The sequence below is a fragment of the Callospermophilus lateralis genome, chromosome 13 (genome assembly GCF_048772815.1).
Source record: "Callospermophilus lateralis isolate mCalLat2 chromosome 13, mCalLat2.hap1, whole genome shotgun sequence".
Taxonomy (NCBI): domain Eukaryota; kingdom Metazoa; phylum Chordata; class Mammalia; order Rodentia; family Sciuridae; genus Callospermophilus; species Callospermophilus lateralis.
In genome coordinates, this window is record NC_135317.1 from 70,163,288 (window position 1) to 70,181,520 (window position 18,233).

At 33.5% G+C, this 18,233-nt stretch overlaps 1 protein-coding gene across 2 annotated transcripts in view; it reads right to left on the reverse strand.

Moving 5' to 3' along the window:
* Rps6kc1 (ribosomal protein S6 kinase C1) overlaps positions 1–18,233 on the reverse strand; it is a 196,616-nt gene that overhangs the window by 175,202 nt on the left and 3,181 nt on the right. For both annotated transcript variants that reach the window (XM_076831739.1, XM_076831738.1), the window contains exons 2-3: positions 11,055–11,090; positions 4,873–4,993 (exon numbers count right to left, since the gene is read on the reverse strand). In XM_076831739.1, coding sequence (XP_076687854.1) covers positions 4,873–4,993; positions 11,055–11,090 — 157 coding nt within the window. The remainder of the gene's footprint in view (positions 1–4,872; positions 4,994–11,054; positions 11,091–18,233) is intronic.

Here is an 18,233-nt window from a genome sequence, read left to right on the forward strand (position 1 = left end):
CTTGGATGGCGGCTACCACAAAAGGCATAACCCAAATATTTAAGAAAACTAAAATGTGACATGATTTGATTAATGATGTGTATAAGGAAAAAAATACTTCACTTAAACATTTTTCTCACATTGGCACAGTAGCTATCATAACTAAACCTTGGGAAACAATATGTAAGTGTAATACACTACTTGACACTATAGTGAATAATACATAATCCTAATAATATAAATGTTATAAATGATGCCTATTAAATTTCAGCTTTGAGAATCATCCTATATATTAAGCTTAATTATAATTACTGAACAAATTGACAAATGTTAGAATATGTGTACAGATTTCAAAAGTTAAGTGGTTAAAAGGGGCTGAACAAATTAAAGGAAGGAGAAAAATGCTATTAGAGACTTCTTACAAAATAAATGATATTAATCTTACTTTTGCAATAATAAATAGAAAAGTAGTCAACAGAGAAACTAATAATATTATGTTATGTACTAAGACAAGAAAACAAGATTAGTAAGCTAAATATCCATCAGAATAGCAGGTCAAGAGTATGTCCAAACCTGTTAAATCAAGAAAACATGGCATAAACTTATCAAAATGGATAAGGAAATAAGCATTTCAAAAACAAAACACAGGAAGGAATAAAATTCAGTTATTCCTAGAAATAAAAGTGAGAAACCATTGTCATTTTTATTGTACATTCTTCTATACTAGCTTTGTTTTGTCTTAGTTTTCATTTTTCTTAGCTATATGTCTGTATTACTTTAATTTTTAAAGAAATTTCAACATAAAAGGATGTTGATATTATAATTATTTGAAAACAATAAGACAATATGCCTCAAAAATATACATACTCCTTAACTGTGCAATTCTACTTCCAAGAATTTATAACTGTAGCATTGTTTCTTACAGCAAAGAAACTAAAAATAATATATCAGTAAAAGATTGGTTCAAAATTATAGTACATACAAAAACTGGAATTCTATATATCTAATATATATAGAATTATAATATAGATCATTCTGATGTCCATAAAAAACAATTGTAATATACCATTATATAAAGAGAAGTTACAAAATCAAACACTGCAAAATTTCTTTTCTAAGGTTTACATGTATAAAGGAAGGAAGCATATACACATTCACATGTACAAAAATACACTTTGCACAGAGTCTAGAATGAAATGCCAAAATATTATACTATCAAGGAAATCATATTAAGTTTGAAATTGTATTCACTTTTTTAAGTGTTTTACTTAAGTATTTTTTCAGAGCTATTTGCATATACCACTTTTATAATCTAAAAAATTATTCAGTTTAAAAAATAATGAAATTCACTATGCAGAAATTGATAGTGAAAAAATAATATGATGAAATGTTTATCCACATGAGAAGATTTATGATAGTGTTGTAAAAAAAATAAGAAATAATATTTAATACCTACTGGTCAAGTCCAATCAGGGACAGAAACCGCGCCAGTTATTTTAACAGAGAGAATTTAATATAAAAAATTGTGAATTCAGTGTTTGAAAATTGACGAGGGAAAAGGGAACGCTAAGGTATCAAAAGGTAGTAGCAAAAAACATCTGCAGATTGAGCATTTCTAATCAGAAAGTATGAAATCCAGAACCTCCAAAATCTAAATTTGGGAGGCATTCTTAGCATGTCAGGATTTTAGAGCACTGCAAATTTCAGATTTTCAGAGCAGGGACACTCAATTGGTGAAGTCTATGTAAAAACTCCAAAATCTGAAAAACTCTGAAATCTGAAACACTTCTAGTCCCAGGCACTTCAGATGAGGAATAGTCAAGATATACCAGAAAGTAATGAGTGTTGCCAAGAACGTGGAGAACTGGAACCCTGTGCACAGCTGGTAAATGTAAAATGGTACAGCCACTATACAAAACAGTACAGCAACTCCTCAAACAATTAAAAATAAAATTACCACATAATCCAGCACTTTGATTTCTGAATGCATATACCCAAAAGAACTCAAAGTACAGTCTTGAACAAATATCTCTGTATACCCACATTCATGACAGTTTTATTCACAACAGCCAAAAGGGAAAAGCAATCCAAGTGTCCATCAACAGATGAGGGAATGAACAAAATGTAATACACACATACATACACACACACACACACACACACACACACACACACACAATGGAATATTATTCAGCCTTAAAAGGGAAAGAAATTCTGACACCTGAATCAACATGAATAAACCTAAAGGACATTACGCTAAGGATAAGGCAGTCACAAAAGGTCAGATATTTTATGATTCCACTTACATAAAGTACCTAGAGTAGTCAAATTCAGGGATAGAAAACAGAAGAGTATTTGCCAGGGGCTAGGGCTGAGGGAAATGGGGAGTTATTATTTTATTGGTATAGAGATTCAATTTTGCAAGAAGAAAAGACTTTTGGAGATGAACAGTAATAATGACAACTGTTCATAGTAAACAACAATGTAAAAGTACTTACTGGGGGTGAGGGGGGCGGTGCCTGGGGATATAGCTGAGTTGGTAGAGTGCTTGCCTCACATGCACAAGGCCCTGTGTTCAATGAGCTATATCCTTACTAATTATTAAAATGGTAAATTTTATGTTATATGTATTTTACTTCAACTTAATTTTTTATTACATAAAGCTTTAAATTATAAAAGTTTTAATAGCAAACAACCCTGTTAAACTACTAATTCTAATCTTTTTCAATTAAATATCCAATTATAGGGATTTAATTTGAACTACTGTCAGGTCATCAGGCTACTATTTGTGTGACTGATTTCCTAATCTAAATATAGTACTTCAGATTTTTTCCTATTAAATTTCATTTTGCTTGTTTCCTAAAAAATGAAAAGCTGCCACAACTACTATCACTGATTTTGGTAAAACAAAGGGAAGAAGACAGAATTAAAGTTAGAAGCTTAGAGGCAGGGTCCTACCTTGGAGCTGACACTAAGGCCCCTGTGAAGGGTATGGGGTAGTGGGAGGGTGCCACTCAGGGAAGCAGTGGGATGAAGCAAGGACACTGCAAGGAGCAATCAACTGCTGCTATTGAAACAACAGCATCTGTCAGGGTAAAGAAGTTTCCTGGGTCCATGCAAACAGGACCAGGAAGTTAAAAAAAAAGGCACGTTTCTTCTTCCAACCTTCCAGCCTCTCTCTAATGCCCCCTATTACCAGAGACTAACAAAAAGCCAGATGCCAAAAAAAGAGACTGAGATCAAAAAAAAAGTATAACCGTGAATTTAAATCAAGGAGAAAAATATTTATTAATTGGTAAAAATATTAAAATGACAAATAAAGTAACAACCAATTACTAAATCCTTAGTAGGCACCAGCCACCATTAAATACTTCATACACATCACTTATTTAATCCATACATTATAATGTCCATTTTAATGATCAGAAAGCAGAGGCTCAAAAAGGATAAGTCCCTTGATTACAGATGTAGTAAATAGCAAAGATAGAATTCAATTTTAGATCCAACTGATCCTAAAATCCATACTCTTAACTAATTAAAACCAACCCAAAGGTCTACCCAAAGGAAACTATGATAAATCCATATAAAATTAAAAACATGTTCTAGAAGACTTTTTTCACATAGGAACATATTCCCAATAAATTGATGTTTTTTAAAAAGGCAACTTTAAAAATAATAAGTATAATGTAATCTTTTTTAAAATTAATATGTACCCATAAAAACCACATGGAAAAAATGATTGATAAGACATGATCCGAATTATTAATCATGTAAACAGAGACTGTTTTTTGGTGGCTTTTACTGTTGTCATTCTGTGTAGGGTAATATGTTTTCCATACTTTCTACCTTTTCTTTTCTTTTTTGTTTTTTTTTAATTTTTATTTTTTAGTTTTCGGCGGACATAACATCTTTGTTTGTACGTGGTGATGAGGGTCGAACCCGGGCCGCAAGCAGGCGAGCACGCTACCGCTTGAGCCATATCCCCAGCCCCACTTTCTACCTTTTCTATATCAAATATATAAATAAATCCTATCAAATATTTTTTTGTTTAACTGATCTCAGCAATATTGACAATAACATACCCAGAGCACCATCCCAAATTGTTCAACTATTAATTCATATTATGAGAAAAGAAAAATATTTAGGGAAATATAGAGGCTTTATTTTTAAATCAAAGAATTTCAGAACTATAAAAATAATTTAATATCTTTTCTTGGGTTTGTAAATGTTTTTTACTCATTTGGTTAAAACTAGAGTTATTATTTCACGCAAGTGAAGAGTAAATGTATTCTGCATAAACAAAACTACACCAAGAATACATCAAGAACATGAAGGAGCCGGGCGCAATGGTGCACACCTGTAATCCCAGCAGCTCGGGAGGCTGAGGCAAGAAGATGTGAGTCCAGCCTCAACAAAAGTGAGGTGCTAAGGGATGTGACTCAGTGTCTGAGTGCCCAAGTTCATTCCCCAGTACCAAATTTAAAAAAAAAAAGAACATAAAGGAGCAACTTCAAGTTGATTTTGATAAACAAAATGAATTATCTTAATAAATAAAAGGGTTTGTGACTTCAAAGTGTTGTATGTCAGGGTTTGGCATCCACACACAAAACTTAGCTAACCCTCACTCCTAAGCTGTTGCTTTTTTTGTTGTTTTGTTTTGGTTTTTTGTTCAATAGTGGAGGTTGAATCCAGGGGTGCTCTACCACTGAGCTATATCCCTCAGACCCCAGACCCTTATTTTTAATTTCTGATTTTGAGAGAGGGCCTAAATTGCCCAGGCTGGCCTCTAACTTGCCATCCTCCTTCCTCAACCTACCAAGTATCTAGAATTACAGGCACTCGCCACAACACAAGACCATTTTTTCAAATTACAGTTTCAAAATAATCACTTACCAAACACTTTTCCTTTAGCAAACGGAGGGAACAATTCTGAATGTCGGAACAAATTTTTGTGAATTTGCCATAGTTCTTTGTGCAGTTTCTTAAAATCACTATATCGCTTCCATACGATTATCTAAAGAAAAAAAAATTAAGTGTATATTTCATAGCAAAAAAATTTGTATTCCTGTACCTGAACAATAATTTTGAAAGTTTTCAAACTCATAATACAAAACAAACATTTGTTCTAATCAACAGAGTTAACTGTCTGAACTTAACTAAAAATATAAAGCAACAATTTCTCTTCACTGGTCTCTTTGAGTCTTTAAATTTATTTTAAACAAGTACTATTTTATTCAAACTGGAAATATATCCAACCTGAATATTGATATGGCATAAACTTTCTTTGTTGAATCAAATGGCATTTAATCTCTGGAATGGCCTGGAAATGAGTTAAATGTCAAAAATGTTCTCTATCTCAAAAATAATTTTAAATACAACATAACTAAGTAAATTTTTAAACACACAAACTCAACCTTTACCTAAAAATATTAATAAACTACAGTAATACTAGAGAAGAAATGCCTGTGTAGCAAGTAGTTAACATTAACTTTTTTATTGCATAATTGTTCTCATAAATCTCAATGTGAGCTAGTAAAAAGGGGGCAAGGTAAATACTGATCAGAATACCATTAAAACTACTGTATTTCAAAAGATAAAACACAATCATTAAGATTAGATAACATAAAAATGAGTCTACTTTCATTAATTTGAATTATTTAGCATCACTCTCATTAAATTAGAAAAAAAAAGAGAAAACTTTGCAAAAAGAAAGTATCTGACATATAACCTTGAAATCACTAAAGCACCCCTTCAGTCTCCACAAATAGGACAAAACTGAGTTTTAAATTCTGTTACACAGTTGACTGGGGTCTGCATTTCTGAAAAGTCTAATCACTTCTCTTCTAACAAATTCTAAGTGTCTTTATGCACAACAGTGTGTGATGCTAATGACAGTAGTTTAGGCAGGCAACCAACATGATTTAAGAGATTCTTGCCAAAAAAACCTACTTTATGTTCAAACAAAATTCTTTACCCAACTTTGTCTTACTAGCAAAAATTCTACCTTAATTATTATATTCCTTATTTAATATAGCTATAATCCTAGGAGGGTAGGCAGCTTTACTATGAATTAATGTAAACAAAGTGCTTCCTCCTGATGTTTCACCTTTATATCTACTCAACAAAAGCAGTCACCAAACAAACATTTTCATGGCCCTATTTAGCACTAGGCACCATATTCCAAAAAAAATAGATGAGAAACACAGTCCCTGCCTTCAAAGAGTTTACAGTTTAGTTGGGAAGAATAAGCCACACCATAAATACAAGGCAAGATGTCTTCATAAATGCTAAAGGCATGTGTTACAGAGAGGCTCCTAAACCAGCTTGGGTATTTGAGAAGGCTCCTTTGAGAGAGTTGCCTGAAGGAAAGTAGTCATCAGATTAAAAATAAATAAATAAATAAAAGGAGGAGGAGAGGGAAGGGAAGGCGGAAGATGAAGTTCTTAGAAGGAAAGAAGGATGCCAAAGATGACCTAGATTTTTGGCTTTTGTGAGTGGGTAAGTGGAGGTGTCCTTCTCTAAGGTGACAAGCAAGGAAGAAGCAGGACTGAGGCAAGAAAGGACAACAGTTCTAGATGTCTGGATTAGGGGCATGGGAGTCATCACATTGGAGGTGTTCTACAGGATACATGGGTTTGGGCTTAAGAACAAAATCTATTAATTCAGAAGCCGTGAGCATATTGGAGGTAATCACTCAGGAGATGTTCTCAGTGTTCCTAACAAAATGAACAGTCCAACAGAATGGTAGGACACACTAACAGCAAAGGACCAGGCAGAAAAAAGGAAGAGAAAACTAATACAAAGTGTTTGAGAAGCCTGGGAGAGGATTACTAGGATAGAAAAAGATTGTATTTTACAATGGAAGTGAACAAGACAAATGCTCATAGCAAAGAACCAGTTGTTCTAGTAACAGGCAGAACAAGAGAAATGAACTGGCAATCAAGCCAACATTCAAAAAGTAAAAAAGTCCCAGGATAATGAAACTACAGGTGATTTTAATAGTTTTTGCTTCTCTGTGGTTTCTAATCTGATATGTGAACATAATTCTGTCACCAGGAAAAAAGAGTTAATTTTATATTTTAAAAATGTTTTAGCTTATGGTAGTACTACACTGCCAAGGTATTAGAAGGAACTGGGTGATGGCTTATGAAAGGAATGTCTTATGTGAGGTAAACACCATCATGAACTGGGTATTAAATAAGATTAAGGGTATTATAAGTCTTTTCCCCCCCCTTTTCTTTTTTTGGTACCAAGGATTGAACCCAGGGGTACTTAACCACTGAGCTACATTTCCAGCCTTCTTCAATTTTTATTTTGAGACAAGGTCCTACTAAGTTGCTGGGGGCTCACTAAATTGTTGAAGGTGGCCTCGAATTTGCAATCCTCCTGCCTCAGCCTCCCAAGTCCCTGGGATTATAGGCAAGCACCTATTACAAGTCTTAAGGGGGAAAATTTAACAATTTAATCACAATAATGATTAAAGTATCAGGGTATATAAGCCAATAAAGAATATTTTAGAGCAATAATAAGAACTGCCAACATGAGGCAACATGAAGATCTGTGTTTCTTCACCAGGCTTTTATTATTCACTTACGCATTCCTTTTTCTCAATACTGGGAATGCAAAACCAAAATACCTAAGAGCATTATAAAAGATCACATCCACTGCCTCCTTTTCTTCTTATCCCTTTTAAACTTAGAATGTTTCCATAAATTTTCAAAATGGATAATTGAACAAAAGTACACTTGCAATACATCAGCAAGTACTGATACTTATATGTAGACTACAAAAAGTCCCCAAAGACATATGTGAAAATTATTTTCTCTAACAAACATCTGATACTTTCCCACTGGAAAATATAATCATATAACATCTATTGCTTTGCTGAATCACACATGCACAGATTGCTTATTCATTAATAATAATTGTTTATTATTATTTATTCACCAAAGATGGCTTTCTTTCATAAGTCATCACTTTGAAGAAAATTTATCAATGAAGTATCAATTCAGTGACAATCACACATAGACTACAAATTTAATAAAAGTTTGATCTTTATCATTAAAAATATTTCCTTAGCTATTTTTAACATACAATAAATGTTTCCTTTCCAGGTAATTATATTTAATGACACCAAAAATTTTTAGATCCCTATATTTTACAAAATCATCTAATTCAATAAATTTTGTCATTTTTACTCTCATATAGTACTTAAAACTGGCTGGATTATCATTTCTTGCAACCAACATCACTACCATATTATTTGCATATGGATTTTCTTACTCCTCTTTTCAAGAACCTTTTCTATCAAGATACAATTCTAAGTGCACCTATTTTCTAAAACCATTTTATTTATGAAAAGACAGAAGATTTACAAATTTTTGATGGCATATACAATGTTCTATTTTAGTTCTTTTCACCAATAACATGTGCTACCTGTACAGAAACAACTATAGGTTGCTATTTTAAAAGGGAAAGGATGGAGGGTGCAACACCATCTCCTTCTTTACCCTTTTGGAGGATGCTCATGTTCAAGACAATCTAGTGAATGACAGGCCACAGATTAAACATTCCTGTAGTGCTGCAATTTCATTCATGTTTTTCTTTCTTTTTTTTTTTTTTTTTTTTGGTTGTAAACTGAGAATTGAACCTAAGACCTCATTTATGCAAGCCAAGTGCTCTACCACTAAATAACAACTCCAGTCCTTTTTTAAGTTTTATTTTGAGATAAGATCTCATTAAGTTGCACAGACTGGCCTTAAACTTAAACTGCCTCAGCCTCCTGAGTAGCTGAGATTATCTTTTTTTTTTTTTTTTCCTGGAACTGTGATTAAACCCAGGGGTACTTAACCATTGAGCAACATCCCAATTCCTTTTTATTTTTTATTTTGCAATAAGATATCCCTGAGTTACTGAAGCTGGCTTTGAATGTGTAATCCTCCTGCCTCAGCCTCCCAAATTACTGGGATTACAGATAGACATGTGCCACCACACCTAGCTCATATTATACTTCTTAATAAATAAAAATTGAGAGGAAATTTTTAAAACATTTTAAAAAAAAAAAAGCTATCCTAGATCATTTTAATCTAATCCCTGTGAATATTCTTAAGAAGAAAATACTCAGATCTGGTGGCATGTGCCAAGATACAAAGGAAAAACAGCAGCTTTCTCCAGTTTTATAAGGATAAAATATTATTGCCTCATATTTGTTGAACCAATAGTATGTCTACTAGTCCTCAAAAGTCCTTAGGAAGGCTGACTATACTCTAAAGCAGTAGCTAAATAAATTAAGTATCCAAGACAGAAAGTAAAAGAAAGAAAATGGAAACAAAGTCTATGTGGTGAATTCCTACCTAAATGAGAATTCCTGTGTTTAAATGAAATAAATAAGAAACCAAAAAAAAAAACTACTATTATAATTTCAAGGTTATTCTATATTTTAAGAAGTCAATTAGATAGAAGACTTTTCCAAAAAATTATACCATTTCTAACAAAGGATCATGCAATTGTCTCACTAAAGGACACTTACAAGAGTTTTCTGATGAATGGTTCACCAACAGTTGTTATTATAAAAGAGTTTCCCCCAAAAAGGATTAAGGAAATAGCAGAGAGTATGTTCATGGATAGGTTGGTTCAGGATTCTCCCTGGAAAAGGGGAACATCAAGCTACAAACTACAGCATAGCAATCAGCGAATTCAAAGGAATCACAACTCATTTTCAATTTTAACAGAGCTGTAAATTTTCAAAAGCAGAACAGACTGATATTGGCCATTAATTCAACATAATTAATAGAATTCCAAAAAAATTAGTTTATACTAATCAATTGCTATGTAAGTAGAGAGTACTTTAAGTAATCGATGAATGCAAATTATTTTCATTGGCATGTGTATCCTTTTCTTCCAAAATAACGATATTATAATACTCTTCCTATTGGGAAACAGAAGATATCTCAAAACACGAGAAAATAGTATGAAATCTTTTTAACACAAAAACAGATGGTAATGTATAAAATTTAAATGTTTTCTAAATTTGGGGGTCATACCCTCAAACCAACCAATACCAAACAATCAACTTAAATGTATGAATCAAGGCAGGTATGTGCACTGAGAAGTAGTGGGGCCTGTGGCTAAATAGAAAGTTTATACTCCACCTAAACACTGGGAAAGACAGTAATGTGCAGAATCAGTCCTGTAAATTCACAGCTTCTGTTTTAGACACTTCAGGGGAAAAAAAAAAATCCCCAAAATATATCCTTCTAGAGTTTAGTTAAAATGAGCAGAAATTAAAATGAAAGTAAATCAAAAAATTTTCAAAGAAGCAAGCTCCTCACGGGGGCTGGGAATATAGCTCAGTTGGTAAAGTGCTTGCCTCACATGCATAAGGCCCTGGGTTTAATTACCAGTACCACAGGGGGCAAAAAAAAAAAAAAAAAAAAAAAAAAAACGAAGAAGAAGAAGCAAGCTCCTCAGTTAGGATATCCTAAAGATATGCAGCAAGCACAAAGTAATTACAAATGGAGAAGTCCACAGTTTTAAGCAAAACCACAGACAGGTTATCTTCCTAAAGAGAGAAAAGGGCAGGGGGGGGGGGGGGGGATAAAAATGCAAAGAGTTTGCAAAAGAACTATTAACTTTAAAAAGTTAAAAAGAAACTTCATATTTAAAGTCATCTTCCAAGAATGTGAACATGCCAATTCAACATAAAAGTAGGTGAACTTCTACTTTTATTATTTATCATTATAATATTTAAATATATAACACTTATTTTTTATTAAACAAGCACAATTTTGAAATGAGTAAAGAGATACCCTTAACTATAATGACATCTTATGAGTATTAGTTACCAGAATATCATTTTTTTAAATTCCGATTTATATAACTTAACACCTAATAAAGCTGAACACCTACTTAGTATGTTCTAAAATAGGATACTTCAGCTGCAGTTTTGAAAGCTAAAAATAATCTCCATACAAAGACTAACATTAAAATAATTCAGATAGTTTCCTCAATAAAACATTTAATTAAATTTTTATCAAATACATATAATGGAATTTTCATATGGATAAACATGTTACCTCCTGCACATCCTCTGGATTTCTTCGTGAAACAACCTAAAATAAAGCATATGCAGAAATACCTAATCATTATCAGAACTTGACTGCACATTTATACAATTACTTTCAACAGAATTTGTATACAAAACTTGATTTGCTTAAAAGAAAATAAATATCACCTCTAAAAACTCAGCCATATAATAATTTCCTTACCTGAAATTCAATAAATTTTAAGGGAAAAAAGTAACTAAAATTAAGCCCAAGTATATTACAATTCATAAGAGAATGACTCCAGCCTTCATTCTTTTTTTGTGTGGGTGTGTGTATGTGTGTGTGTGTGTTTGTGTGTGTGGTGCTAGGGATTGAACCCAGGGCCTTCTCATTCTTAATATAATTCTCAGAAGCTTGTCCACCCCACATCCGGGCCTACACATTATAAGTATAAGCAGCAGCAAACGTAGTTAAAGTGTACAAAGGTTCTCTGTATAATTTCTTACAACTGTACAAGAATCTTTGATTCCAGCTCAGGAGGTAAAGGCAGGAAAATCACGAGCTCAAAGCCAGCCTCAGCAAAAGCAGGGCACGAAGCAATTCAGTGAGACCCTGTCTCCACATTAACTACATAAAAGGGCTGGGGATGTGGTTCAGGGATCCAGTGCCCCAAGTTCAATCCCTGGTACCAAAAAAAAAAAAAAGAAAGAAAGAAAAAGGAAATTAACGAACTTGAAGCTACAATGATATATTCTTCAAAGTCAAACCAAAAAATACATCAAACACATTAAAAGAGTCACCTATGGGTGGGAGGAAGAAAATAGTCCCTGATGACCAGTAACAATATACCAATAATGGGATTAACTCAGCATTACTCCTAACATCCAAAACCAAAACAAAATATGGGACTTGACAGCAGATAAAGATTGATTCAAAATTACAGTTCTTCTTAAGACTTGATCTCAGCTATAAAATGAGGACAAAACTACCTGCCTGGCCTGACTACTACAAACATCAAATACCAGCAAAGAACATCATAATTTAAAATTAGTTCCCTCTCTCCCCTACCAGAGAGTTTAACTATCTTCGCAGGTCCCACCTAAGAATCCCAGAAAGCACTAGTTTCCAATTTCTAGCCATTCTAGTCTCCAACTTTCAGCATATATAAATTTGGTGAAATCTCTCAGCAGTTTTCATTAACTTAGAACAGGGCTATCCAATAAAACTTTCTGTGATGATACAAAGGAATGTTTTCTATCTGTATTGTTCAACACAGTAGCCACAGCCATGTGTATGAGGCTATTGAGCTCTTGAAATATGGCTATTTTAATAAACCAACTTAACTTTTAACTTTACTTCATTTAAAATAATTTAAATTTAAACAAAAATAGTCATGTGTCTAATGACTACCATATTATACAACATAAATTTATTAGAGACTAAAATAGGTTAACAACTACACATTACTCAAATATTTCATTTTAACTATTACTTTCAAACAGTAGCCTATCCCCTACCAACACACACACACTCTTCCACACAATTAAATGTGGACATATTTTAGTTAATTAGTATTTCACAGAATTAAATTACTTAATATTCCCTGATACGAGCTTTTCTTATATTTTTATAAATTGTACTAATGCAGAGAAAAGTCACAGGTAATCTATCCACTAATACACAAACGACCAAAAACAGTCAATACACAGAAGGCTTACTCTGATATATCTTACATTTTATAATTTATTCATATAAAAAATCAATAATCTCCTGAATTTATAAATATACTAAACTATCTTTCTATTTTAGATAATTTTTTCTTAACATACACAAAATGACAGAAGAAATTCTTTCCTAGCTTGGTATACATATTAGAATTATCACATTTTGGATTTTCTTTAAGTACACCACTCATGGAAAACAAATACATGTATTCTACATATGCAAAATACACTAGCCATCCCCTAACAATATCTACTTATTAGAAATTGCTGATTTGATTGTGCTGTCTCAGCTATCTTCTTAATGGCTCAAATATTTCTGCCATGCAGCAGGGCTGCAATGGCCAGCACTGCCTCATGGAGTTCACAGTCTAGTAAAACACAAGTGACTAGGGGAAGAGGTTGCAGGGTAGAGGGGGTATGTATTTCCCAAACATTTTCATATCTCAGAGAAGAGCACTATGTTAAACAACAGACTAGGAAGCATTTCATCCTAGACCCTTACTCTGATGTTGAAACTTCACTGTCTAGAACAGAGCATGGTGACATCCTGAAAGTCAGAGTTTAAGCTGAGCAAGGTAGTGCATGCCTATAATTCCAGCTACTCGAGAGACTGAGGTAGGAGAATCACAAGTACAAGACCAGCTTGGACATCTTAGCAAGACCCTGTGTCAAAAAGAAAAGCAGATCTGGGGATTTAGTTCAGTAATGGAATATTTGCCTAGCAATTGCAAAGCCCTGGATCCCACCCCCAGCACCACCAAGAAAAAATGGTTTAGTGATTTAAGAATGTTAAAAGTTTTCATGATAATAAGTGTGAGAAGCCATTCTCCCACGTGATTGGGCACCTCGCGGATTGGGTGTGAGGCGCTCTGGCTAAACTGTCAGAGCTTTCCCCACCCTCTCCAGGTGGGAGAGCCTGTCCGTGTGGGGGTGTGACTGACCACTGACCCTGAGGCCAATCACTGACCCTGACCTTGGAATGCTGCCCCCCTCGACCTTCATTGGATGGAATTTTTCCCTGAATTTCTTGTTCCCCAATAAAAGGTCACTCCCTGGCATGCTCTCTCTCTCTCTCCTGCTAGCCCTGAGTAAGCCTTGCTGCCCTACCGGGTGGTTCCAGGTGTGAGCCAGAGAGGTGAAAGCCGACTCGGACCTGGTCATAGAAAAAGGTAATTGAGTCTGTGTGTTTATTTTGATCTCACTAGTTAACTTTTATGCCAGGAACCTCTTTAATGAAACCAGTGCGCTGGTCGCCTAGTGGAAATAATAAGAGTAACTCATAATTACTACCAAAAATAGAGTCAAAGTTAAAATTATTCCCAAAATTCCTAAGAAAAGATTTTCCTTCACTCTAATTTTAGGTTTATAAGAGTAACTATCCTTCATCCTCCAAATAGTTCCCAAATGAAGGGGAATTTTAATTAGGGTTCAGAAAATTAAATCAAAAGCTGTTTGTTGGGTGGACATGTACCTCAAGTAGAGCACTTACTTAGCATGCAAGAGGCCCTGGGTTTGATCCCTAGCACCTCAAGCAAACAAACAAACAAAACCAGGCTACTTTTGTTAAGTATTAAGGATCCCTTTCCCCAACAGCATTCTTTTTCCTTTTTCTATCCATCCACCCCAACACTCTGTAAACAAAAGAAGCAAAAATACCAAAGAGGAAAGAGTAGAGTTCTGAAAATACAGCCCTATACTTTCCAGACATGATTGTCTCCATTTTAAATATAATTTACAATAATAAAAAAGATAAAATACTAAGGAATAAATCTAATAAAACTCATATAGAATCTGTATAATGAAAACTACGAAATGCTAATGGGAGAAATCAAAGAACCCTTAAATAAATGGCAAAAAAAAAAAAAATACTCTGTTAATAAATTTGAAAATTCAACCCATTGAAGACATCAATTCTCCCCCAAATTAGTCTAGACTTACTACACTCCTAATCAAAATCCAATCAGGAAATTTTTTATAAACATATACAAACTGATTTTAAAATTCATGGAAAAAGTTCCTTTTTTAAATTAAGAGTTAAGTTGCAGAAATCATACTACCTAATTTTGAGACAGTATAAAGCTACAATAATCAAGACAGTGTGATATGGAATAAACAAGAGAACAGAGAAACAGAACCACATATATATGGACATTTTTTTTTCTTTTTTTCTTTTGCAGTACTGAGGATTGTAAACCCTGGGCATCTGGCATGCAAGGCAGTACTCTGCCACTGAGCTACCTTCCTAGCCCTTTATTATTTTATTTTCATACAGAGTCTAGCTAAGTTGCCCAGACTGGCCTTGAACTTGAGATCATCCTGCCTCAGCCTCTCAAGGTTACCTGTGATTGCAAGTGTGTACCACCACACCTGCTGGACAGATGGTTTTTGACAAAGATGAAAAGGCAATTCAATGAAGTCTAGGCTCTTAAACAAATGGTGTTTGGTTACAATTGGATATTCACATGTTTAAAAAAAAAAAGGGAACCTTCTTCTAAAACTCACACGTTATACAAAAATAAATTCAAACAAAAGGCATCATAGACCTAAGTATAATGTGCAAAAAGATAAGATTTCTAGTAAATATTGGGGAAAATTATTTGCATCCTGGTGTTAGGCAAAGACACTAAAAATTTGCTCCATAAAAGAAAAAGCTGGGCTGGGGATGTGGCTCAAGCGGTAGCGCGCTCGCCTGGCATGCGTGCGGCCCGGGTTCGATCCTCAGCACCACGTACAAACAAAGATGTTGTGTCCGCCGAGAACTAAAAAATAAATAAATAAATAAATAAATAAAAGTAGATAAATGCATTAAAAAAAAAAAAAAAGAAAGAAAAAGCTGATAATTGGTCTTTACCAAACTCAAAACTGTTTGCTTTTCAAAAGACACAGTTAAGGTGATGAAAAAAAAATATGACTACACAATGGGAAATAATATTTGCAAAGGACATATCAAAAAAATATATCCAGAACATAAAGAATTCTCAAAACTTTAGAGCAAGAAAATAACCCAAACAAAAAATGGGCAAGATTGTCTCAAAAGGTTAAATAATGAATATTTTACGATATATTTATATCATATATAATAAAATTCTATTTATATGGCACTCTCAAAAAAATAAAAGTACAGTGATGGAGAGTACATCAGTGCTTGCCAGGGGCTAAAGAATGAAGGAAAGAGTGTGAAAAAGGGACAACCTGAAGAAACTTTTTTAGGAGATGGAATTATTCTGTTTCCTGATTATGGTGATGGATACAATCTATCTATACATGTGTTAAGATTCATAGAATTATATAACAAAGTTAATTTTAATATGTTACTTTTTAAAATGATACTTAAGAAGGAAAGTGCTGCCTCCTTCCAGTCTTCTTTCAAAGAAACACAGTCCAGGCTCTGCACAAGGCACTAAGAATATACCATTAAAAAAGCATCTCCTCAAAAAAAAAAAAAAAAAAAAGCATCTCCTCTCAAAAAAGAAATCCAAGTACATTATCATAAAGGTTTGATGAAAGAGTTTATACTACACTGAGAGCCAGGCATCAAGGAGAACATAGGGCATAGCTGATAATAGAAATAAGCAGGGATTGCAAAGACAGAAAGAAAAACTTCTTAGAGAAGAAAGCATATAAGAGAAAGAAGCACATAGTGTCCTAACATAACCTGGAAAACTACAAATATTTCCTTCTCAAACAAGGACTACTTAAGAATATGATCAAAAATTGAGGGCTGGGGATAGGGCTCACTTGGTAGAGTGCTTGCCTCACATGCATAAGACCCTGGGTTCAATCCCCAACACCACCAAAAAAAAAAAAAAAAAAAAAAGAATTGAAAGCAGGTTGCCTCTAAGCAATTCAGTGTTTCAATGGGAAGTTTTGCTAATGACAGTTTTCAAAGCATTTCAAGTCTTTGTTCTCCTTTGTTCATATCACACAGTCATTGTGTTATCTATGTGTCCATTTTGGTCAAATGACAATAAGACTCTTGTGGGGACACATAGGTATTCCCATATGTATATGTATACCTACAGCACCTAACAAAATGTGTTTTGAACAGGTAACACAGGTATTCCACAGAATAGCACTGGGATTAAAAGTACTGCTCAAACTAGGGAGATTTACATATTCATTTACATATTCATTCACACACCAGAAGAGTCAATGCTGAAAAGACATTAATTCTTCTGAAACTGATCTCCAATCTCAATGTAATCCCAATCAAAATCTGGGCAGGCATTTTTGTAGAACTTGACAAAATGATTCTTAATCATATGAAAATGTTAACAATACAGAATTGCCAAAATACAAATATTGAAAAGCAAGAATACTCAGACCACCTGATTTCAAGGATTAGTAAAAAGTCATAGTAAATGAGGCTGTGTGGTAGTAAGAGAAATGAAACCAAATGTACATACAATGACTTGTATATGAATGTTCATATTTCAAATAATTGGAAGAAGCCAGATCAAAAGAAAGCATATATTATATGATCCCTTTTATATAAAATTCTAGAAAAATGCAACCTAATCTATAATGATAGAAAGCAAACCAGTGGTTGCTTAGAAACAGGGTTGGGGAGGAAACTGACTGCAAAAGTGCATGAAGGAATTTGTACAGACCTGACTATGGGGGTGATTACACAACTATATACATGTGTCAAAATTCATCAAACTGTGCACTTGAAATTGGCAAATTTAATTGTATATAAACTGTGCCTCAATGTAAACAAAATTAAATCATAAGGCAGCACTGTCTTTTAATAATGAAAGCATACACTTTGCATTCCACACTGATAAAAAGAATACAGACAAGAATTACCATTCATTTCATGTTATTGAGAAATCTATATTACAATATGAAAATTTTGCAAACTTAATATGCTGAAACAAGCAAAAACCACTGCTGATGATTCTTTTATATGTTCCTCCTTCAACTAAAAAGAAAACTTACACAAGAATTTTCCAACTCTGAATAAGAATATCTATTAGAGATAAAAATTAAGAAGCAATAGAGAGTTTAACTAGGGAATTTGGTTTTTTGTTTTTGTTTTTGTTTGTTTGTTTTGTGGTGTTGGGGATTGAACCTAGGGCATTGTATATGTAAGGCAAGAACTCTACCAACTGAGCTACATGCCCAGCTTAACTAGGGAATTTGTTAGCATGTTTGTAACTAGCCACAAATTATCTAAACCTGCCAGGTGCCAGAGAATTGCAAACAAAGTACAAAGGAATTTTAAGAAGATGAAATATCTCTTTTGCTATCCAAAATTTAACGAAGAGTTATTTCAACAATTCTAATTCTATTCCTATAGAAATAACCCTGCGAAGATCAAGAATACAGAAACTGTTTAAGCTAGGATTAAATCAATAATAGGAAATATACAGAGAACATTCCTAATTTTTATCTCAAGAAGTTCTCAGGGGAACACTACTTACCTAATTAATTCTTCTGAGCAAAGATGTTTTTCTCCTTAAGTATCAAAAAATAATATTTT